At 33.6% G+C, this 24164-nt stretch overlaps 6 protein-coding genes across 18 annotated transcripts in view; 3 read left to right on the forward strand and 3 right to left on the reverse strand.

Annotated features, from left to right (window-relative positions):
• Positions 1–7355, forward strand: part of LOC105431859 (Ankyrin-repeat, SH3-domain, and Proline-rich-region containing Protein) — a 59381-nt gene extending 52026 nt beyond the window's left edge. For 9 of the 10 annotated variants that reach the window (XM_011646325.2, XM_011646318.2, XM_011646326.2 and 6 more), the window contains 6 exons: positions 167–671; positions 888–2466; positions 3775–4554; positions 4872–5038; positions 5131–5330; positions 5677–7355. In XM_011646325.2, the coding sequence (XP_011644627.2) occupies positions 167–671; positions 888–2466; positions 3775–4554; positions 4872–5038; positions 5131–5330; positions 5677–5715 (3270 nt within the window). In that variant the 3' untranslated portion in view covers positions 5716–7355. The remainder of the gene's footprint in view (positions 1–166; positions 672–887; positions 2467–3774; positions 4555–4871; positions 5039–5130; positions 5331–5676) is intronic. The other variant, XM_089080111.1, reaches the window with a different exon arrangement.
• A 414-nt stretch (positions 7356–7769) lies between these two features.
• LOC105431873 (uncharacterized) lies at positions 7770–10295 on the reverse strand. Of its 2 annotated transcripts, none has more exons than XM_025219543.2 (5): positions 10021–10295; positions 9569–9740; positions 9027–9492; positions 8642–8868; positions 7770–8498 (listed from the first exon to the last, which is right to left on the reverse strand). In XM_025219543.2, exons 2-5 carry the CDS (start codon positions 9724–9726, stop codon positions 8411–8413), a joined length of 939 nt encoding a protein of 312 aa, XP_025075328.2. In that variant the 5' UTR covers positions 9727–9740; positions 10021–10295; the 3' UTR covers positions 7770–8410. The 2 variants fall into 2 exon arrangements, with proteins under 2 accessions (XP_025075328.2, XP_088936417.1); XM_089080291.1 differs by having other exon boundaries at positions 9909–10295.
• Positions 10296–10428: 133 nt separating this feature from the next.
• Positions 10429–12660, forward strand: LOC105431860 (SAC3 domain-containing protein 1). Of its 3 annotated transcripts, XM_011646328.3 has the most exons (7): positions 10431–10607; positions 10820–11011; positions 11158–11319; positions 11381–11635; positions 11741–11881; positions 11989–12178; positions 12256–12660. In XM_011646328.3, exons 1-7 carry the CDS (start codon positions 10540–10542, stop codon positions 12349–12351), a joined length of 1104 nt encoding a protein of 367 aa, XP_011644630.2. In that variant the 5' UTR covers positions 10431–10539; the 3' UTR covers positions 12352–12660. The 3 variants fall into 3 exon arrangements, with proteins under 3 accessions (XP_088936379.1, XP_088936364.1, XP_011644630.2); XM_089080238.1 differs by having other exon boundaries at positions 10430–10607; positions 11989–12660; XM_089080253.1 differs by lacking the exon at positions 11741–11881 and having other exon boundaries at positions 10429–10607; positions 11989–12660.
• MED4 (mediator complex subunit 4) lies at positions 12107–13852 on the reverse strand. The gene is made up of 3 exons (XM_011646329.3): positions 13693–13852; positions 13005–13531; positions 12107–12915 (listed from the first exon to the last, which is right to left on the reverse strand). Exons 1-3 carry the CDS (start codon positions 13758–13760, stop codon positions 12746–12748), a joined length of 765 nt encoding a protein of 254 aa, XP_011644631.1. The 5' UTR covers positions 13761–13852; the 3' UTR covers positions 12107–12745.
• A 784-nt stretch (positions 13853–14636) lies between these two features.
• Positions 14637–21156, forward strand: SMC3 (structural maintenance of chromosomes 3). Its single transcript, XM_011646330.2, has 19 exons — positions 14637–14823; positions 15130–15205; positions 15298–15476; positions 15597–15755; positions 15830–15989; positions 16064–16349; positions 16421–16595; positions 16672–16785; positions 16877–17127; positions 17215–17358; positions 17490–17801; positions 17903–18214; positions 18399–18600; positions 18736–19026; positions 19110–19372; positions 19526–19691; positions 19811–19949; positions 20108–20345; positions 20426–21156. The coding sequence occupies exons 1-19, from the start codon at positions 14809–14811 to the stop codon at positions 20550–20552; spliced, it is 3609 nt and encodes a 1202-aa protein (XP_011644632.1). The 5' UTR covers positions 14637–14808; the 3' UTR covers positions 20553–21156.
• Positions 21144–24164, reverse strand: Stip1 (Stress-induced phosphoprotein 1). The gene is made up of 3 exons (XM_011646331.3): positions 23966–24164; positions 22137–23674; positions 21144–21892 (listed from the first exon to the last, which is right to left on the reverse strand). Exons 1-3 carry the CDS (start codon positions 23975–23977, stop codon positions 21820–21822), a joined length of 1623 nt encoding a protein of 540 aa, XP_011644633.2. The 5' UTR covers positions 23978–24164; the 3' UTR covers positions 21144–21819.

Here is a 24164-nt window from a genome sequence, read left to right on the forward strand (position 1 = left end):
AGGCAAAATATTCAGTTTTGTAACATTAATTAATTGTCCAAAACTTTTATTCTCTTTTTAAATCATACAACCTTTCCATGTGCGAGTTTCGAACTTATAAGATATACGTAGGAAAATATCACATCGAGGAGAAATGCGAATTTATTTTTTCCCAATTTGTGCACAGTATCGCAACAAGATGAACGAACAGCAAAACCAAATGGTGTCCCAGCAACGGCAGGCTCTGACGCAACGACAGGCCGAGATGGCGTCGATAGACGCGCGGATAGCTCAACTCCAAAGTCGTCTTCAGCGCAAGAGAGCGTTGAATCAACGATTGACGCAAGTGGGTCCTAACGGTAACAGTGGTGTTAACAATACAGGATTCCCAGATACAAAACTCGACGGTTTCAATAACGGCGGGAAGCTAAGGCCGGCCGGCAATATCGCCGCGATCGAGCCGTATTCGCACATACCGAATGACAATGATTTCAATCTGAACAAAAACGACCCCAAGTACCAGACACTGCCGTACAACACCAAGTTCACAATGAACTTCAAGGCTATAGAAGACGATGGGAACAAAAATAAAATCCAACACTCGGCGAGCGCCTCCCAATTGGGACAGCGGTCGACCTTTCAGCAATACGGACACCAAATTGTTCACAGCCAGTCGCAATCGCACATTCAAGGTGAGTATTTTACTCGCAATTTAAGATTTAAAGGCTCGAACATTCGTAATTATTTATATTATATAAATTGAATTATTAATTTTTTTTTATTAAAAAGATAATTTGTTACAAATATTTGCAAATTAATAATTAACATTATAAATGTGAAATTGTTATTAATAGACATCCACATTTTTGTGTATATATATAGATCTAGTAACGATTTAAAATGTTTAGGGCAATCACAATTATTAGGAAGCAATCAACAGCAGCAACAGCAGCAGCAGCAACAGCACAATCAAAATCTTGGCAACCAGCCCACGACAATCCAGTCGAGTTGCAACTACAATAATAATAATAACAATAACAATAATAGCAACAATCTCATCTGTAACAATACTGCGCATAGCTTCAGTCCGGACAATCTATCGCAAGGACTTCGTCTTCATCAACATCAACCACAATCGCAGGCACAACAGCAGCAGCAACAGCAACAGCAGCATCAGAATGGCAATCTTCAGCAGAAGCAACATAATGTGACCGGTATTAACAGTACATCAACGACATCGAATCTCGTTGGTGTTACCGTTCCGTCGATCGCGCAAACCGCGCAGAACCAACATCGAAATCTGCAACAGACCGTAAGTGGCCATCAAAAACCAGTGTCGAGCGTGGCGCCTAGTTTTTCTGTCAAATCACAGATCTATCAGACCTCTTCGACCAAGATTCATCCGGTTATGCCGCAGACATTGAGCCTGTTGGGTCGTGGTCATAATAATAACACGGCGCAAAACTACATTGGCAACAATCAACAGCAAACGGCGTCGAGCACGCAGCTGCAATCAGGCGTTGGGAATCAAGAGACGAGTTATAGACATCCTAGTTATCCTGTCGCTCAACAGCAACAGCAACAATATCCGAATCAGACAACGAGCATTCACACTTCTTCTCCGGCAGCTGTTTATCAGATCCAGAGTTCGTCGAATCTCGTTGGCCTTCATAATACCGCGACCACTGCGAACTTTGGCAATTCTTCCCAGAAGTATAACCAGTCGTCGCAGGTGTTGAATTCTAATGATCTTGCACAGAACCAGGATCAAATATTGAATCAGAAAGCCAAGTTTGAACCGGGTAAGAGTCAAGACAAATTCGAACACGTGTTACCGTCCAACAAACATGAACAGCAGCAACAGCAGCAGCAGCAAACTAGATACGATCAGAATCTCACGAGCAAATACGAGATTCAACAACAGAGCAGCAAACACGAATTAACCGGAAATCAAACGAAACTCGACCAGCATCTACACAATGTCAAGTACGAACCTGGTTGCCAGAATCTGCCACAATACGCCAAACATGAACAACAACAGCACGAGGGAAGATTGTCAACTAAATACGATCACAATCCATCATTCAAGCACGATCCTTCGGGTGCTAATCAGTACAAAACGGAGTATAAGACAGAGCCGAATAAGTACGAGAGTAGTGGTCAGAACAAATTCGAGATGATATCAGCTAAATACGAACAAAATTCCACGACGAAACACGCGGTTGAGCATGTGGGCACTAAGTTCGATATCTCCACGAAACCACCGGACAGGCCATTTGAATTTGATAGACCGACGACGAAGAGCAGCGATGGCGAAAGGAAGAATTTCAACGAGTCACGAATAGAAGATAAAACAAAGCCGGCATTGCCACCGAAACCGAGCAAACCAAATCCGCCACCAAGACTGACTCATCATGAGAAGATTGACGTATCCTCGTCCGAAGGGATCAACGAGTGTAAGATGACGAATGCAAATCTCAATTCAAGGTTCGTATATATTTTCAACATTTAAAATTAAAATTTTTGACGTATAAATCTGACGTGTAGATGTGATTCTGGAGAAAGAATGAGATATCGAATATATAAAAGGTCGTATATATTTTAATTATGATCTTATATTATTATATATTCTTATACATTTCCTTACTCAAAGTATATAAGAATATGTACAATTATTTGCAATATTAATATTTTCCTTTTCTACTACTTTGAATGTTTTTATTGTAAAAGGAGCTTTTGAAAAAAAGATTTAGGAAAATCTAGATCATATCAAAATTAAATAAACAATCTTAAATGTTATAAAAACTCACCATTAAAAAAATATTTATATGATTTAATCCAAAATATTTTATTCTCATAATTTTTTTATCGTTAGCCAATGCGTACGCAAAGGATCTTATTCGTGTTCAAATACGTTTTTAATTACTACACTTTTTTCGCACCCCCCCCCCCTCCTCTTCATAAAGTTACGAGATCGTCGAGGAATTCATCGAACCATTCGCGCGGGCTCGTACTGCGGAATGACAAAACGATTACTGGGTTAATTATAAATGTTAATTAGTTCGCGATCGATTTGGCCAGTGAATCGAAGCCTGTCTCGAATAATAGACACCGAAATAGAACCGCGGCTTTGTGTGCCGCGGAGACGACATGGGTCCACGCTCCTCTTAGTGTTCACAAGTTCTCCGATCAGTATACGCCAGTGATACACACGACCAACGTGTCAGGCGACGATTTCGTGCATGATTAATTGCGAATAGATACTCAATTATCGCGACTACTAGACAACATCTGTCCACTGAACAATTGATCTTGATTGATAATCGAACGACAGTCGGGTCAGACAATCTTGTAATTTCGTCCACGCTTTTTTTTTGTGCCCTTTTTGTGACTTACTTGTATGCAGCCGAATTGACGAGTCGACACGATCATTCAGGATTCGCAAAATCTTGGATGAGATTTCTGCGCTGCAAATTATATTCGGCTTTCCGTACGTTGCAGTAGGTAGAAGTAAGTTGTAAGTCTTGATCGAAGTAATTTTTTTCGACAATTATTATATTTCGTTATTTTTATTTTATTTATTTATTTACTTTTTTTTTTTTTTTTTAATTGATTTGATTGGGTTTCTGTTGGGCGATATGTTAAGTACGCACAATATTCACAAATCAATCTAGACTAGAAATAAGATTATTTAAGTTAATTATAATTTTATTTTCCACCTATGTAATATAATAACAATACAATGGTAACACAATGATTATTGATTTCTTAATTTTTAAATTTTATGAATCTTAGATCAGATAAGGACGAAGACATACCGCCGATCCCTACATCGGAACCGCCCGAATCTCCCACGGAGACGCAATTAGCGAGTCATCAGATTATTAAAGCTCGACCGCTGACGTTGAAGAAAGTGCCGATATCAGAACAACCAAAGCTGAGATACGCCAAATCCAATGTTCACGTATCGATAAATCGACGCATTGAGATGCCCCCAGCCTTCCTGTTCCCGGAGACGGAAATCCCGGCGGATCTCATGCAGACCGAGCAACAGCAGCAGCAACATCAACAGCAAATCATCGATACCACGGACAATTGCAAGAACGTTACCACCTTAATCGGCGACGATATCGGCGACGGCGAGAGGCTGGAGGAAGCGGATATTATCGACGCTCTGAATGTCATCAATGTAGAGGACAAGCCGACGAAGATGAAGACTGATTCGGAATTGACCGGTGGGACAGGCGGCGAAATGGAAGTGGACGGAGACAAAATGTCAGAAGTGATGAGGAGGAAAAAGGGAAATCTCAAATCATCAAATACGGGGGGTGGAAGTGGCAAGGTCAATCTGTCCAGGCGAGTATCGTTCGACCCGTTGGCACTGCTGCTCGACGCTAGTCTCGAGGGAGAACTCGAACTCGTGAAGAAGACTGCGAAAGAGGTCGCCAATCCAAGCTCCGCCAATGACGAAGGCATTACTGCTCTGCATAATGCCATATGCGCCGGTCACCTTGAAATCGTCAAATTCCTTGTAGAGTTCGGTTGCGATGTCAACGCCCAGGACAGCGACGGATGGTAAATTGACCACCATAGATTATTATCAACGAAAAATTATATTCCTCCATTTAATTTTAAATAGTTTTACTTAATAGAATCTTTAAAAAAAATTTGAAACTTAATTGCAAAAAGTATTAAAGATTGAAAAATTGGAATAAAAAATAATTTCCAATAATCTTAAGAAAAAATGGATCACAGAAAATTTCATCAAAATTAAAGTTAGGGAGAAAAGATAAAAATTTAGCAACATAAGCGTCTTGTTATTGCAACATGTTTCAAACAAATATTAATTTTTAAAAACTTGCTACAAATATCTAAATTTATTGTTCATATAGGACGCCGTTACACTGCGCTGCTAGTTGCAATAATCTATCCATGGTGAGATTCTTGGTCGAACACGGCGCCTGCATTTTCGCAACCACCCTTTCAGATCATGAAACTGCTGCGGAAAAATGCGAAGAAGATGAGGAAGGATTCGACGGATGTTCGGAATACTTGTATAGTCAGTATCATCGAAATAAAATTTAAAGTCTGTCTTAATAAGAGGATGTAGTTATGATAAGATTTATTTTTTTTTTTTTTTGTTATACACAGGTGTTCAGGAAAAATTGGGAATCATGAATAACGGTCAAGTATACGCGGTTTTCGATTACGAAGCGCAACACGCTGACGAACTCTCGCTGAAGAACGGCGACTCTGTAGTCGTACTTCGGAAGGGGGATGATAATGAACGGGAATGGTGGTGGAGCAAACTTGGGCATAAAGAAGGTTACATACCACGAAATTTATTAGGGGTAAGCGGAACTAATTAAGATTGATATAATCTTTCTCCGAATTGAGTTAAATCGCGAAAATATATTATATCAAAAAGTTAAAAGTTAAAAAATTTGTTAAGAAATATTTTTTGTGCGAATATTAAACTGATTATCGAATAGCAAAATATTCGAAGTATAAGAGATATAAATTTCAAATGCAAAATTTTATATAAAAAAAAGATTTAGATTCTAAATTTCAAATTAGCAAAAGTATATAATTTTAAATTTTTAAAATAAATTTGATACATACGAAAATTTAAACATTTTCAAAAATATATAACATACATAAAAAATATTAAAAGTTTATTATAAATGTTTGTTTTAGTTATATCCCAGAGTGCAGCCAGTGAAAGCGGTTGATTAAAGCAGTCGCAGGATATTCGATGATTACTACAGTATTCGATTTGCAGCTTTATCTTGTTAATTGTTATAACATGATACATAGGCATATTAATAGCGTTATTTAATAGCATCTCATTGCCATCCGAGCGGATACGGATATCGCGAAGCGGGAATTTACCCGATTTTTTTTTAACAGTGTAGTAACCTTTTAATTACAATGTTATGTCATTCTTTTTTTGTAGTTTGTAAAATGAGATTGCGTTATTTTGGATTTTGATCGGCGGTCGGCTACGATTTGCCATAAATCCGCGAGCTGAAATAATCGTATAGATACACGTCACTCGTAATTATCGACGATGCATAAAATATAGCAATGCATTTACCAATGATTTTCTCTTTTCACATTTTATGTAGGATGGATGTTTTACAATGGATTGCACACAATTATATTGGCCGGATGTTTATCCGATTTTATTGCATTTGTCACAATTTATAGCTGCATATATATATATATATATATATATATATATATATATTCTCAACTTAACTTTCTGTTCGAAAGTTTAGTTAAGAATTAGTGAAATATCTTATGCCTTTTATTTACACACTCGTAAGTAATTACATCATTTATATGTGTTTAACACATTATTCAGATATTATGATTTAATTTTTTCGAAAAGGGGGATTTTATACTTTTATTTTATACAAGCTATTCTGAAATTGGCAAAAGTGCATAGCACATTTTTACCCTTGTGAAATTCCGATGATTGTTATTATATATAAAAATAAGGGTTTCGTGCCCTCTAGTAAATTAAATTTTAGATACACGAACAAATAATGAAACTCGTTGTTTAATATAAAATGTATTTTATTTTCTTTTTGTATTTGTACAAAATTTTAATTTAAGATTTAGTTATTAAAAAATTGAGTTTTAATAAATCGTGGAAAAGTAATCTCGTGCTTTATTAAGAAGAATGTTTATCTCGAAATTTCACAAGTGCTGTATGTTCATCTTTTACCGATTTCAGATCATCTTGTAGATTTACGTGCAAGCATCGATTTTACGAGTTTTATCGTCTTAATTTGCTTCACCTAAATGTTCGAGTTTAGATGAGGTCAGATTATATGTTGTTACATTGTTTTTGCCCAAAATATTTTGGTATATATTGAGCTCCTTCGGATTTTGTTTTCGATCTCCGACTTTTCAAAGCTGTTCCTAAACGACGCGTAATGTAATCTTGCCGATAAGGACGAGGAACGATATGAGATAGCGTTTCAAACGACGATGTGCAATCATATAAGAAAAAAAAAAAAAACACGTAATTAGGATACTAAAGGAATGTCGATGATGTTTCGATTATTCCCGATCGTATTATTGATTCGAGAATGCCTGAAATGACATATAATACTTAGATGGGCATGTACAAGAATAACGATCATTTCTCGATCGAATGGACTGCTGTCAGGAATTTTCTAAGCACCATTGCTATTGTGCTCTTGTAAGATATGTACAGGTGTATCATATACGCGAATGCGAATCGCTTAGAAGATTTCTGACTGCTCGTCAAGTGAAATATGTGCCTTTCGAAAGTAATAATATGGATAGATTATTATAAGAAAACACGATATATTATGACGAATAAATTGTTTTTAATAAAAAAATATGATTTTCATCCATTCCCCATCAGGCTAGTTTTATAATAAATACGTTAAACTTATATTATCAGTAATAATAAAACTACTCAGTTACATTTGTTGTATATAAAAATACTCTTGAAATATGTAAAAATATTTGGCGATACAAGGCTTTAACTATTTTAAGTATATCGAGTTACGATAAATAGGAAAAAATTGCTACACAATTCAAACAATGCTTGACATGCTTAACATAGAAACATGCCTTTGATTCTATATTTATGAAAAAAATATAACTTATGTAAAAGAAAGTTAAAAATGGATATAAGAACAATTTTACAAAAAATATTATTCATGTAAAGATTAGATAAAGTTTAAGTTATTTATATTTACATTCTAACAAATATATTAATTAATATATAAAGCTAGGCCCTTAAATGGAAAAATTTTTTAAATTTATTACTTTTTATTAAATAATTCTTTAGTTCTACTCGTTTTTTATTTTCTTATCATACACTCTCAATAAATAAAAAATAAATATTTTTATTAAGAAAATAATTTATACTTATTTTTTTATATTTTAAAACTAATAATTATTGATATATTAGTATATTAAAGAAATGTCTTTCCATTTATGGGTTGATACACATTAAAACTTAAAATAAATGACATAAAATAAGAATCGGCATGTATAATAAATTGTTAAAATTTTGTATCAGCTAACGTCAAAAACGAATTATAACAATAGCATTTCGTATGTTTTACCCATGTGTCTGTAACGTAAACGCAGTCACTAATTATACATATATAAATATAAAACCCATGGTTATGTCAATGTGTATGCATATACAGGACAAGAAATATTTAATATTGTATAGAGACAAAGTAGTTTTTTCATCTTTCATTTTTAAAATCAATATATGCAATAACTTTACTGATCAATTCTCTATCTACTAGTTAATTTTATCTTATATATATATATATATCCTGTATACAAACACAAGTAAAAAAAATATTAATTTTAATTATCACATCTCTATAGAAAATATTTAAATATATGAGTATGGCATTTTATAAATAGCCTAAATGTCACTGGTTAATTGTTTTCTTTCCTTTGCTGTTTGTAAACACAATTGAAAATCTTTGCATTCTTCAGCTATAGCTTTAATACTGAAATTAATTAATTAATAATTAATGTTCAAATGATTCTTCAATTTTGCATTAAGTCCAATATGAAACTTCTACAGATTATCACATAATTGTAAAAATATGAAAAGAAAAAAAAATGGAAAATTGCTCTATATTTCACATACCTCTCAATGTAACTTTCCAGAGTCGATGTTTCAAAATTTCCTTTTTTTATAGCTTCATTGCAAAACTGCGCTAGACTCTTAAAACATTTATATGAAACATTGTGAGAACCATGTTCTACCCATTCTGGTAATTTTTTAGCAATTTTCCACGCTTCTAGTGAATAGTGCATCAATGAAACCCAGTGCTGAGAGTTTTGCAATGTTTTTCCCTGATCGACCAAAGTTTTCTAAAAAAAAACAAATCACAAAACAGAAAAATCAAATTAATGAACTATCACTAATCTTTAATAAATTAGGCAATCAAACAATAATTATTCAAATTGTTATAATCAAAGAAAAATTTCTAAACGTTTACAAAATAAAAATATTTTAACGTTGCGCCAACCTGAAACATATCTAGATGTACATAAGCTCGACTGTATGTGGAACTATCAGTCAAATCAGAGACAAACACAAGGCTGGCATAAACATTTTGCTGCAGAGAAATCAAGTTTTCTATCAGTGGCTGAATGTCTGCGTTTGGCATTTTTTTGGAAAGAATATCACGAAGGTTCTCATTCATGTTCAATACATTGTCTTCCTGTGCACACACCAACTCCATGATCAACTGCACGAGTTGCTCATGACTGAGACCACGCAAATTATTTGCCAAACTATCATTGGATCGCCTTGCCGACGCATTTGTGACATCCAATGATATTCGAGAAGGTAATGAAGTCTTTTTTCTTTCTGGTGTGATAAAACTAGATTGGCGAGTATCAACGAGGGAGAGCCTCTTCCTAGCAGTGTTCTTCAATGCTATATTTGGTGTTTGTGGGCTCTTGACTGGTGTATGATCTTTAGAATTTATGCTGAAGAAAAATTATTAGTATTCTTTAATCAAAACACTATCAATTCTTTTACAAATACACATACAAATTAACATACCTAAGGAGGCTGCGTCGTTTAGAAGAATCGAGATCAGGAGACCACACTATAGATTTACGTCGACCTCTCTTCTGAATGACAAGTTCGTCGGGGCTCTGTGGCGAATGCCAGTTATCAGGAAGCCTGTTCAGCCAATTTTGTACTGTCCTTACATCCATGTTTGGATACGTATCTGAAATGTATTTCATAAACTGTCAAAGCAACATATGTCGAGCTATATGTACAATGAATAATACAGATAAATTAAACAAACAAGATAAGGACACGAAAAAAAAAGAAAAATATTTATTTTGACAGAAATGTTCGTGGAACTGCTATCTCAGATCGTTACATGATTTACCTTTTTGGCGATGTCACATGTCGCGCGGATTAATTCCGTGCGGAAGATGCAAGAATTACATGCAGGATTCATCGGGAATGGAAAGACACGGCATGACGGAGTCGGACTGTACCTTGTGTCAAATTGGCGGGAATCACTGGACCCTCCGGATGCGAAAGTTTCGCTCACGAGAAAAAAATTGGATGTCTCTCATACAGCTGCCTCGCTGTTATGAAATGACAACCCACGACGCGGTGTCCGTTGATGTTGTACCACGGGGAAGCTTTATGGGGTCAGTCTCAGTTACGAAATTTCGTTAAGATGCTTGTCAGCAACCGTTCGCATCTGTCATCCGCTATCAACCGATGTTATTGTTGTTCGCCGTGTTACACAACACCTGGGACTCGGGTATCCTGCGCGTGCGCGCATAGCTGCTCGAAAAAATATGTTTAGCCAATCGCGGAGGCTGCTTCATCGTCGCGTGCGATATATTGTTTGTGATTGGTCGATTTCTCTGTGTATGTATTTTATGCAAATCAACCTTTAGGTATACTCTAGTTTGTTGATCACAATATGTCTTCACTGATTTTTGTATAAGTGATACCTGATACATATTTTTCTTTTAATAAATTTGAAAGGATAAAGAGACGTAATGACGTCGTTCAACGAGAAAATAGTGGGACGATGTCCCTGGATGTGTCCGAAAAAAGAACAAATCTGGTCAGTTTCCAAAATAATGTGAAAAACTTATAAATAAAAATTTGATAATGATAGATCTTATTAAATTTTGATTTCTTTATGATTTGTTTGTCTAATAATATACATGTTTCTAGCAATTATTAAAAAGACTAATTGCCTGTTGTATTTTTATAAATAATGAAATGTAGTTAGAAATTTGTAATTTCTCAAAATTTGAATTTATTTTCATTTAGGAGACAAAGAGAAGGCTTGTTACATAGGTTTGAGATTTATAAAAAAACTATAAATATGAGAAAACCCAGAGGTGATCCAATGAAAATGGTGAAATGCTTCAAGCGTTCTGCTGCTGGAAACCGGATGACAGATCCTGACTCGTTGCGTCCTCCACATGTATTATTATCCACTATTCGATACTTGTTCACCAAGTAATTTCAACAATTTATTTAAGTATAATTTGTCCGTGTAAGAGTACACAAATGACTGCTATCAGAAAATATCTATTTTATATCATAAAACATTATTCATGATCCATTACGAGATATTATGTAATATTTAATGCATATCATTGCAGAATAGCTAAACGAACGGATTTCGATTGGGCGAAAATATATGATTTTATATTTGATCGATTGAGAGCAATACGACAAGATGCTGTGATACAAAGAATTGATACTGCTGCTAATATTCTCCTTCTAGAGCAAATTGTCCGATTTCACATCTATTCTGCACAAAGGTATAAAATAATCAAACACATTCTCTAAAAAGATGGAAATTGTCAAATCTTTTTTTTCTAGATTATGTGAAAAAAACATTTCAGAATTCGATCCTAAAATAAACAATAAACATTTGTTAGAATGTATCAATCAATTACTTATATTATATGATCAACAAGATTATGAAAATATACAGGATAATTCAGAAATACACAAAGATCTCGAAAAACTAACGTTAACCAATCGTCGATCGGAAATGGAGGCTATATATATTCTTCTTCATATTGGAGATAATGAAGCTTTAAGAAGAGCTCTAATACTTCCATCAGATTTAAAGTATGTTGGTATTTAAAAAAAAAATGTGAAAATTATTCAAAATTCATGTGCGTCGCAAATATTTGACATTAATTTTTTACATACTTCTTACGTTTGTGTATACAGAAAAACATCCGCAGTTGAATTAGCCACAAAGATCTCGCTTGCTTGGTACACGAGAAACTATGTTCGTGTTTCTCGTTTAGTTAGACAATTAAACAAGATATTAGCTTGTGCATTTTTTTGTAATTTGCAGAGTTTTAGACGGTACATATATTTCTTATATTGGACATATACAAAATATTTAATATAATTATGAAATATTATATTGAGTTAATAATAATTATTAATAATTAAATAAAACTTTATTTTAGAGATGTTCTGCAAATCATGAGTTTTGGTTATGATAGTGAAGTATTGACATATCCAGGATTAAAACTACAGGAGCTTCTATTCTATAAAGACATAAATAAGATCCAAGCGGATTGCAACTTATTTAATTTAACATTTACTGATGAAAATGTTTTATTTCAAAAATCACAGTTTAACAACCGAGTCTTGTTGGTTAGTACAAAAAATTCAAAAGTTGATTCTTCTGTATCAAATATTTTCCTATGTTATCATTCCTTTTTATGTTGTAGGCTAATCCTGAGATGTATTATACTTCTGAAATATTACATAAATACATACCACAAATTCTTTTGGATTGTACTTCTAATGGTACATATAAATATTAAACTGTAAACTATAAATATTAAACTGATCTAATATATCTTCTATATAACATATTTACTGAATCTAAAAAAATTTAAATTTCAAAAACTTCAAAAAGTAGATGTATCGAAATACTATTTTCTGTTAGTTTATTCCTCCAATAAAAAATTTATGTTATAATTAATTAATATATAAATTAAAATAAATTTATATTATGTTTTATATCTTTTAATAAGATCTATTATATAAATTATATTATATCTATTATATAAACTAATAAACTAATAAATGATTTGCATTAATTGCCCATAATATCCTGATTACAATTAAAATTGAGTCTTATTTTTTCATACAAATGGCTAGAGCTGAATTATGAAAATAATATCCTTAATTCTAATAGTATGTCAGTACTTAGATCTATTGCGAATCACTAGATGAGCTACTCGAAGAATCTGTCGACATAACTTCAACGTCTTCTGTTTCTTGTTTATGCGTATTCACAGCCACACTTCCTTGCCCTCCGACTGACATATGAATCTCTCCTGATGGATGCCAGGCAAATTGATTTGATTGTGAAACAGGTGGCTCTAGAACAGCAAGGATTATTTTTAAAAAATCTGTTTATTTTAAAAATTCTTATTGATTTCAAACATGATATATATACAAGATACTTTACCTCCAGCGGGATGTCCTGCTCTATGTAAATCAGCTGGTATACCAGGATGAGATCCAAGTAACTGTCCATTTAAAGGCAGATCACTCAATCTTCCCAAATATCCCAATCTCATTTCAATATCTGTGGGATACGGCCTTCTAGGATCTCCCTGTTGCCATGTTAAAGGCGCACAAATTGCATTAGTTGCACTTATCCTATGAGCATACTTAATAAGTTCCTCCGAAGGAACTGGTCTTTTATTAGCACGTGCAATAGATTGCAATTTTTGCTTCGCTTGATAAATCGCAGTAGCCAGGATCTGCTCTGCCTCTTTCAACTGTCGCTGTAATTGCTGAATGTCCTGGTCTTGTTTCTCTACCTCAGCTTTCAATGCCTCCATCTTCAAGTTGATCATGGCTTGTTCGGCAGCCCGCTTCAATGTTGCCTTTAATTCATTATCCTTGGCGACTAGCAATTCAGTTAACTGGGCATGTTCTGTGCTTGAGAGCTTTGCAGGTTTTTGAGCGATTGTATTTTCTATCATCTCTCTGGAAGACCAGGACACATTTAAATTAGAATGACAGATAATGAAAAATAACAGACAAGGCAAAACGATATACGAAGAGAGAAAAAACTTAAAATGAACCGTTGCTATAAATTTCTTTTAAAATTCTCCAAGTATTACCACTATAAAATAAATATATCTTACTTTGCTATTAATTCGATATCATCTACTAATGATAATAGAACTTCTCTGGTACTTCTGCTCGATGCCATTGCTAGTATTCGGATCTCTCATCGAACTGTTCAGCTGTGTTTTGACGCGTTTTATATGACTTTTCAAAATACATGTGATTTATTACAGGTCGTTACAGAATCATCGAATTCAATCACAAAGGTGCCTTTTCATGTTGATAGGTTACACTACGGTCAAGAGTTATAAATGCTTTGAAGCATTTTTTGATTGATGCATTAGTAAAATTCTTTGTTTTGATTGGACAATCAAACGCTTCGAAGCATTTGTAGTGTTACATTGACCGTAGCCTATAAAAATAATAATAAATATAATAATAGTTTCATAGTTTCATACTTAAAGGGATAGACTCTAAATGGCTTGTAAATCTTCTGATAAGTTGTCAAATTATTTTTAAAAAAATTTTTGTTAATAAAAAAGAATTTAAAATATAAGCTAAAATCTTTAAAATCAAAACAAATTACTTAATTCAACTTACTTTTTATTATTTTTTTCAATTCTAAAAATTAAAAAAAGATAAAAAATAAATGAAATCAAGAAATTAAGGAAAAATGATAGAAATTGTTAGAGTTGGCTTATGGAGGCCGTAATCTATTAATTTATACCGTAACCGTAAAAAATTGATCATTGAATCATAGTCGATTATTCTTCTATAATTCGATCGTGATTGGTCAATTTTTTCGAGCACAGGTAATATAATAATCCAATAATGCAGCAACAAAGAACAGACTTCCTGTTTACACCAATTAAATTCCCGAAAAACTCTCCATTTTATTTCCGGAATAGATCTTCCATTTTACACCAATCAAAATTTCAAGGATCGATTACTCGACCGAATTCCATTTCACCGAACATGAACAATTTTCCTAACACACGAAACTGCATCTCCCGCCCAAATCTGGGGACTTTTCGCAGCTGATAGCCTGCGTGTTGTATAAATGTCGCTCTGCCAACAAGTCGGTTGAATGTTTTCGTCGCGTTTGGCGTCAGAGAACTTTTCTACGTTTTTCCGACCGCGTCCTCGACTAATATCGACACGAATGATACGTATGCTCGGTTTCCCGTCGCATCATGTACATCAAACAGGTATGACAAATAAAATCCAAAATCACGTCTGACGCGTCTCAGTCGATGTGAGATCGTTACTCCGTTTTTCCGTCGTAACATTCGTTTCTTGCATTCCCTTCATCCTATATTCTAACATTTTAATTGCTACCGGAATTTAGACATATAGACTTATTGTGAATTATAAATTACTGTTAAGGTTAGCGTTTCATTCAAAGTGTTGACACTTTGTTGTCATTGTGATTCTCATAGAGTCAGTAAAATGTGTTGTGGAATAGAGTGAATACACATGTCTCGCATTCATACCATGGATTTGTGTTTGAACAGGTGATTATCCAAGGATTTAAATCCTACCGTGAACAGACGGTCGTCGAACCTTTCGATCCGAGGCATAATGTAGTAGGTAAGTAATTGAAACACCCTTATATAAGATTGATATGACAGTTAAAGAATATAATCTTTATATATGTTACAACTGGATACTTTATTTACAAGTTGGCAGAAATGGGTCTGGCAAAAGCAACTTCTTTTATGCTATTCAATTTGTCCTAAGCGATGAGTTCTCTCATCTCAGGCCTGAGCAGAGGCAAGCACTACTACATGAAGGAACGGGACCTCGTGTTATATCTGCTCATGTAGAAATTATCTTTGATAATTCCGATGGAAGATTACCGGTACAAAATTATTAGTTCATTATTCATTATTTAACATTAATATTGAAGCTGCTTTATTTATATATATTAAAATAACATTTTCCAATAAACAATAACATATATAATATTTTGTTTTTGTAGATTGATAAAGATGAAGTATATTTAAGAAGAGTGATTGGCTCCAAAAAGGACCAATACTTTCTCAATAAAAAAATAGTGACAAGGAATGATGTGATGAATTTATTGGAATCAGCAGGATTTTCTAGGTCTAATCCTTACTACATTGTAAAACAAGGAAAGGTATGTTGATATAACATGTTTATAATAATATGTTGTAGTGTAATATAGTTATATATAACATAATTATTTTACAGATAAATCAAATGGCAACAGCACCAGATTCACATAGATTAAAATTATTAAGAGAAGTAGCAGGTACTAGGGTATACGACGATAGGAGAGAAGAGTCGAAATCCATTTTGAAAGAGACAGAAGGAAAATTAGAGAAAATCGAGGATTTTCTGCGAACAATAGGTGATTAAAGGCCAAGTTCAAAAAATATCCGAATGATGAATGAAATGCAGAAGAAAATAATTATTTTATTACAGAGGAACGTTTGAAAACACTCGAGGAAGAAAAAGAAGAACTGAAAGAATATCAGCGTTGGGACAAACAACGTCGATGTTTAGAATATACGATTCACGAACGTGAACTTAAAGAAAATAAAAGAAAATTAGAAGAGCTGGAGGAGTCTAGAGCGAATAGTGGAGCCGAGCAGGCGAGATTGGGAGCAGAAGCCAAAACTGCTCAAGAAATGGTACGTGCAGCTACAAAGAGGCTAAAAGAAGCAAAAAAGGAAGTACAGACTGCCAAAGAAGAAAGGGACACTCTTAGGTACGTATCAAAGATTATATAGAATAGATAATATAATATGGAAAAAATATATTAAAGTATTTGTGATGCAGTGCTGAACAGCAGCAATTACTAAAAGAAAAGAATAAGTTGACTTTTACCATTAACGATTTGTTGGAAGAGGTAAAAGGTGATAATGACAGTAAAAAACGTGCTCAACAAGAATTAGAAAAGTTGAAGGCCAATATTGCTCTTCGAGAAGACGAGTTGAAATCTCTTAAACCAGAAGTAAAGCAATATTTAATTTAATATTTAATTTAATATATTTAATATATTAAAAATATTAAAGTATTTTTGTGTCTAGTATGAACGAATGAAACGTGTTGAGGAAGAGTGTACACGAGAATTACAATTAAAGGAGCAGAAACGTAAGGAATTGTATGCTAAACAAGGTCGTGGCAGTCAATTCACCACTAAGGTGAAAAAGAAAAAAATTATATTGTTATAATAATTTTTCTTTTTTTTTTTTTTTAATTTTAGAAAATTTAAAAAAAATTTATTCATTGCAGGATGAAAGAGACAAGTGGATACAAAATGAGCTTAAACAACTTACCAAACAGATAAAAGATAAAGAAGAGCATCAAAAAAAGATCAGCGAAGATTTAAAACGTGATGCAGAAAAACAAATTGCCTTGGAGAAGAAAATAGGAGATCATACGCGTGAAATGGAACGACAACGTGCGTCAATAGATGATCATAATAAACAATATTATGAGCTTACCAAAGCGAAAGATCAGTGTCAAGCAACTCGAAAAGAACAGTATGTTTAATTTAATTAGATAAATAACAAATGCAACAATTATTTTAAAAAATTGAAGTGCTTCAAGTGAAATATGTAAAATTGCAGATATCGGCAGGAGAGTGTATTGCAACTAAATCTATCTGGTCTTAAAGAAGATTTAGCAAAAGCAGATCAGAGTCTAAGATCCATGGCTGGTAAACCTATTTTAAATGGCAGGGATAGCGTACGTAAAGTATTAGATACTTTCCGGTAAGATTTAATTTTGTTTATGGTAAATACTACATACATATAGTTTTTGAAAACGGCTCTTAAATGCTGTTTAAAATTTATGTAATAATAACATTACATGTAATATGTGCTTAATATTTTTGGTTTTGTAGTGGACGGAAAGATATGGTTAATGAAGTAAGCAGTTATTATGGGCCTGTAATCGAAAATTTCAACTGCGACAAGAGTGTTTATATGGCCGTTGAAGTAACCGCTGGGAATCGGTTGTTTCATCACATTGTAGAGACCGATAAGTTTGGCACAAAGATTTTAAAAGAAATGAACAATCAACGATTGCCTGGAGAAGTAACTTTTATGCCTTTAAATAGACTTCACGTAAAAGATATAGATTATCCGCAGACTTCTGATGCTATACCCATGATATCCAAATTAAATTACGATCCCAAATTTGATAAAGCATTAAGGTATACGAATATATAAAATAAAAAATAAAAATTTCTTTTTTTTGCTATATTTTTGTGAAACAGATTTATATATATATATATTTTTTTTTTTTTTATTATAGATATATATTTGGAAAGACTTTGATCTGCCGCAATCTGGAGGCAGCAACAACTTTGGCGCGAGATTCCGGTTTGGACTGTGTTACATTAGAAGGCGATCAGGTTTCATCTAAAGGCTCCTTAACTGGCGGATATTTCAATACACTCAGATCACGACTTGAAATACAGAAGACAAGATCAGAATTAATGTCTCAGATTTCTACTTTAGAGACTCAATTAACAACGCTTAAAGAAGAAATCAGAAAGGCGGATCAAAATATTAGTTCTTACGTTAGTGAAATGCAGAGGACTGAAACCAGAAATAGTAAAGCTAAGTAAGTAATTAAGATATCTTTAATATAGAATTATATAATTAGTATCCATTTCAAATTTTTTTTATATTGTTTGGTACATATTTATATTGTTTTCTATCGAAATAAATGTGTATATGTATGTGTTGATAAATTTTATTATTAATTTTGATTATCAAGATTAATCAGCAATTCATCTATTTTACAGAGATATATATGATAAAATGAAAGCAGAAATACGTCTTATGAAGGAAGAATTAAGTGCTATAGAAAGATACCGTACACCAAAAGAAAGAAGTCTTGCACAGTGTACATCAAGTTTGGAAGCGATGCGCGCGACTAAAGACGGCCTGGAGAGTGAATTACATCAAGAACTCATGGCGCAGTTATCCGTCGCGGATCAGCATCAGGTATAAAGAAAAAAATTGTATAAAGAAAAAAATTTTTAATACATTAGATTAATAAATGTTACATATTCTTATTTTTTTTTAATTCTATCTCGGATCAGAAATTTGTATGAATTCAGCTAATATTGATTTTTATAGGTTGATACTTTAAATGATGACATAAGACGCTTAACGAAGGAGAACAAAGAAGCATTTGCGAAGCGAATGCAATTAGAAGCAGAAAAAAATAAGTTAGAAAACTTATTAACAAATAATTTAGTGAGAAGAAAGGATGAATTAGTTCAAGCTTTACAAGAAATTTCAGTTGAAGATCGACAACGGCAGCTTGACTCATCAAAGATACAATTAGCGGATATTGAAAAGAGATTAGTAAAAGTAAACGAGGATTTCAAAGCGCAAAACGAAAAAGTGACCAACGCTATGAAGAAAGTAAGCATTTATTAAAAACATGGCATATTATTATTCGTATATATTTAAATAAAATAATCCTTTTCATATTGCTGTATGTTTAGCAAAAATCGGAGTCTGCTGAAGTTGAGAAATGGAAGTTAAAAGAAAAAGAAGCACAGGAGAAAATAGAAGCCGACGCAAAGGATTTAGAAAAATTAGCGAGCAAGTTAAATATCCTGCAGCATAAAATAGTGGAATGTACACAGAAAATTACTGAACTCGGCGCATTGCCTAGTCATGAAGCTTATTCTAAGTTTAATACAATGTCCACGAAACAGCTTTTTAAGGAAATGGAGAAAGCAAATAATCATTTAAAAAAATATAGGTGCGTAAATCTTAAATATAATAAAAATTCCAACAAGTATAAAAGATTAAAAATTATTAATAATTATTAGTACATTTATAACTATAAAGATCGAAGAAAATTGTAAAAATTGTATTCTTTATATATTTGCATGTTTATTATGTTTATTTTTAGCCATGTGAATAAAAAGGCTTTGGATCAGTTCATGTCATTCAGTGATCAGAAAGAAAGATTGGTAAAACGAAAGGAAGAGTTAGATCGAGGCGACGAGAAAATAAAAGAACTCATGTCTGTACTTGAACAGCGTAAATGCGAAGCGATACAATTTACATTTAAACAGGTACATCATTATGTATATCAAATATTAAAAATTGAATTTAAAAATAGTAAAAAATTAATATTAAGCTATTAAACTATCATATATTCTTAAACATTTCGTGTGACAATCTTTTGTTTAAGGTGAGCAAATATTTCAGTGAAGTATTTAAAAAACTTGTACCTTCGGGACATGCGCAATTAGTCATGAGGACTGCAGATGGTGATGAAGGAGATGATGGAACAGCAGAGCCATCAGATTCTGATAGATTCATTGGCGTAGGTGAGGAAGATTTTTTTATGTAACAAGTATACTTTATAATAAAAAAAAATTGTTATATATTATTTTATTTAAAAATGTTTATTTTTTCTAATTTTAACTATTTCACACTTATAAACTTTTTATTTATATATTTCAAACTACTAATCTATTGTTTTTAGGTATAAAAGTATCGTTTACGGGACATAGAGGCGAAATGAGAGAGATGAATCAATTATCTGGTGGACAAAAGTCACTCGTAGCATTGGCACTCATATTCGCGATACAAAAGTGCGATCCTGCACCGTTTTATTTGTTCGATGAAATCGACCAAGCGCTGGACGCTCAACACAGAAAGGCAGTGGCAGATATGATCCACGAGCTTAGCTCTGATGCCCAGTTTATCACCACGACATTCAGGTAATGTAATTCAATGGCCTCGTAAGGAATTTCGATAATTTCTGATAAAATATGGAAAATTAAGTGTATTTACTTTGCAGGCCAGAATTACTACATCATGCGAACAAATTTTATGGAGTGAAATTCAGAAATAAAGTTTCGCATGTCGAATGTGTAACGCGGGAAGAGGCAGCCGATTTCGTTGAGGACGATACAACACATGGTTAAAATAAAAATATCTTATTTATAAAATCTACAAACACAAGAAAATATTGTTTTTTTTTCGTGCATCCAGAAGATACACATACACACACACACACACACACACACACACACACACACACACACACACACACACCACACAAACAACAGACCTTACTGTGATGTCTATCAAATTTTCTTCATTGTTAGCTTTTTTAAACGATATGAAATCTCATAAAAGAAAAAATAGAATGAGTATATATATATATTTTTTTTTAATAATTGGTATTATAATCCTTTCTTAAAAATATATATGAATTATACTATGTTACGAATTTGAATAGGAAATAAAATGTAACATTATTTTTGATAATTTAATGCTTGATTTGCAACAAATTATGCATATTATGAAAACATTACGAAGTAACATGAAATTGGTATATGTACTGTTTTTTATATTACAAACTTTATAGAAAAATAAAAAAAGATGAAAAGAAACATAATGATATCAGTTTGGGACGAAATCTTAGAATAATCGTTCTGGTATATTCAGGATAATTTTTTAAATGGATATAAGAAAGATATTGATAAGGACAATAAATATTCACAAGTAGAAAATTCGATTTAAAAAGATTTTTTTATTCGAAGCATTCCTCTTATTACTTGGTTGTCGCCTTAATCCGATTTCGCATTCATTTATATCATTATGATTAATTTTAGTACTAAAAGCACTAAATTAAATCAATAGTAAAATGTTAGTGTGTGCATCATATACAGAAATCGTTTTAAAAATGAAATTCTTTACTACTTTAGAAGATTAATGTTCTAATTCTAAACAGCTTTTATACTTAAATCATACAATAGCACTATCAACTTCCAAAGTGGTATTATTCACGGTTTCGCCATCGGAGTAAGTTTCTTTTTTAATTGTAAATATTACATATTTTTAAAGTTTTCACAGCTCCACTTCTTTTTTGCACAAAGAGTTTCACTATATTGTATATCAGCGATGATATACACATGATCATCGTAACAAGTCTCATAATGCAAAAGTCATCGATGACACTAAAGGCCACTGCATTTGCACGAAAAAATTATGTGTACAATGTAACTTTTATTCCAAATGGCTTTTTGAACACAGATTTTAAGAGCAAGAGTATGATGATAAATATATCCCATACAGCTAATGTATCTGCAATACACGAATGCGAATTTCCTTAATATTAAAGGAACTTGATAGCAGAGTGTGTTACTTTTCTTTTTTATTACAAATACATTATATGTAATTCCTTGTTCAATGAATAGCGATGAGACCAGATTCCAGAAGTTTTAGTAATTTTGCAGCTATATCGGGATTTTGCAGATGGCTGTTAAAAAAAACAAAAGAATGTTCATTAGCATTAAAGAAGAAAATTATTAGAATTATTTTTAAGAAATATCATATTTCACGTGATATTTTCAGAGTACATTCTCAATAATATTATATTAATAACATATAATTTTATATAATAAAGATGTTTGTATTGAGAAAAATTTCAAAATAAGCAATTGAAATAATATTTATATTTGAAATAATATTTATATATTTATATCAATACATATGTTACTTACTCTTGTATAGCTCTTGGATCACTTTGCATTTGTTCTAAAATCAACCTCATTGCTGGATCTCGCAATATATTCTGGATCTCTGGATCCGCCATTGCTCTCTTTCTAACTTCTTCCGGATTCGAACTAGCAGACACGGCGCAAGAGCGATAGCCTTCTAACGCTTCGCTGTTTTGCGAATCTAATTCGAGGGCCTTCTGGTACGCCGTCAAAGCTTTCCCCTGCTGTTGCATAGCCTGTAGAATTTTTCCTTTCCTAATCCAGCCTTTGATGAATTTCGGATCCAACTCAACAACCTTCTCGCAATCCTTCAAACCGAGATCAAAAGCCGCCAATTTAGTGTAACAAGCAGCTCTGTTACTGTAATATTTCGGATCGTCCGGATTTCTCCGAATCGCTTCGGAATAATGTTTTATAGCCGCGGGATAATCGCCATCTTTATATTTTTGATTTCCGAGTTCTTTTTCCTCTTCTGCTTTAACTGGATCAATATAAGCCTTTCTCTCTTCCTCCTTAATTATTTTATCTATATCCGAGAGTAAGGTTTTAATCTCCGGCGTTCTGTGTTCAGACATGGATTTTTCATAATACACCTTGGCTTGCTTCCAGTTCTCCATTTTCTTATAAGCATGACCGATTCTCGTGAAAGCCTTAGCTATCAATTTGAAATCCGCTCTGTTCTCTCTACCAACGTCAATAGCCTTCTCACATTGGGTGATACATTTCTCATATTCCTTCTGCTCAAAGTACACTGCCGCTATGTTCAGTAAATAAACAATTTCCGTTGGATCCAATTCCACAGCTTTGTTGTAATGCTGTAAAGCTTCCTCAAAGTTTTTCTTCTTGTAAGCTTCATTACCGAGTTTCTTCTCCTCTAAAGCTTTTCTTTTTTCAGGCGGAAGATTGTCTTCTTCTTTTTTCGGCTGGGGCTTCGGTTCTGGTTTTGGGCTGGGTTTTGGCGGTTCTGGTGGAACCGGTTCGGTTTCCATCGGTTCATCCAATCCTAATAGTACACTAAGGGTAGTGAGTACTCGGGGATCTTGAAGTTTGGTACCTAGATTCTGTGGATTGGATCGCAGTTCTTGCAGCAGCTTAATATATTCAGGATCAGACAGATATCCCTTTGTTCTAGGATCATTTGCTAATTTGACAAATATATCTGGCTTGTTGAATGGGTTGGTTGCAGTGGCTGTTTTCTGGGCCCTCACTTCGGCCAGACCACTTCTCAGCTGTGCATTATTCGGATCCAATTGTAGACCTTTCTCATAAGCCTGGATAGACTCGTTGTATCTACCTAGATAGGCAAGAGCACTGCCCTTGCGTGAATAACCCTTTCCCCAATCTGGCTTCAAACTGACAGTCTTCTCGGCATCTTCCAGCGCCTGCTGATAATTCTCGGATTTTGCATATGCTGCCGAGCGATTACTATAGAGAACGTGATTATTGCCATCTAGAGCGATTGCTTCTGTGTAGCATCTAATAGCCTCATCATAATTGCCCGTTTGTAAAGCAGCATTTCCCTGTTCTTTCAGTAAAGCTACCTGCAAAGCAATATGTCAATAGAAAAAAACGGAGTTTCTCGAATTAATTCCAATTGTCAGATATAATAAACTATGATTATTGCTATTTATTATCAATCTGTCGCGGCGGAACTCCTGTTTCGTTTTACCGTGATTGGACAACTCATCATGGGAGAAATAATTGCACAGTTACGCGTATCCAAAAGAAACAACGAGAAATCGGGGGAGAAGGGGATCTTATCGAACGTGGAGAAGCGTTTCCGAGGAAGCGATTCCGATCCACGCGCGTTCAAATCCACAATGCGATCTCACCTTATCATCCATGGCGCACACCAAAAATGCGAATCTCTATCTCGTTCCTGATGTCCGCCTATTCACTCGAGCGATAAACACGATTTCGACGATGACTCGTGTGAATCTTCGGGAAGTTTCTTATGGTATTATATCGCACGCGTGTGCCGGCGCAGATTTCAGAAAGCTCCAGAAACGGACGAGTAGCGACCTCACGCTG

Source organism: Pogonomyrmex barbatus, unplaced genomic scaffold, assembly GCF_055798465.1.
Source record: "Pogonomyrmex barbatus isolate J1 unplaced genomic scaffold, ASM5579846v1 scaffold1, whole genome shotgun sequence".
NCBI classification, from domain to species: domain Eukaryota; kingdom Metazoa; phylum Arthropoda; class Insecta; order Hymenoptera; family Formicidae; genus Pogonomyrmex; species Pogonomyrmex barbatus.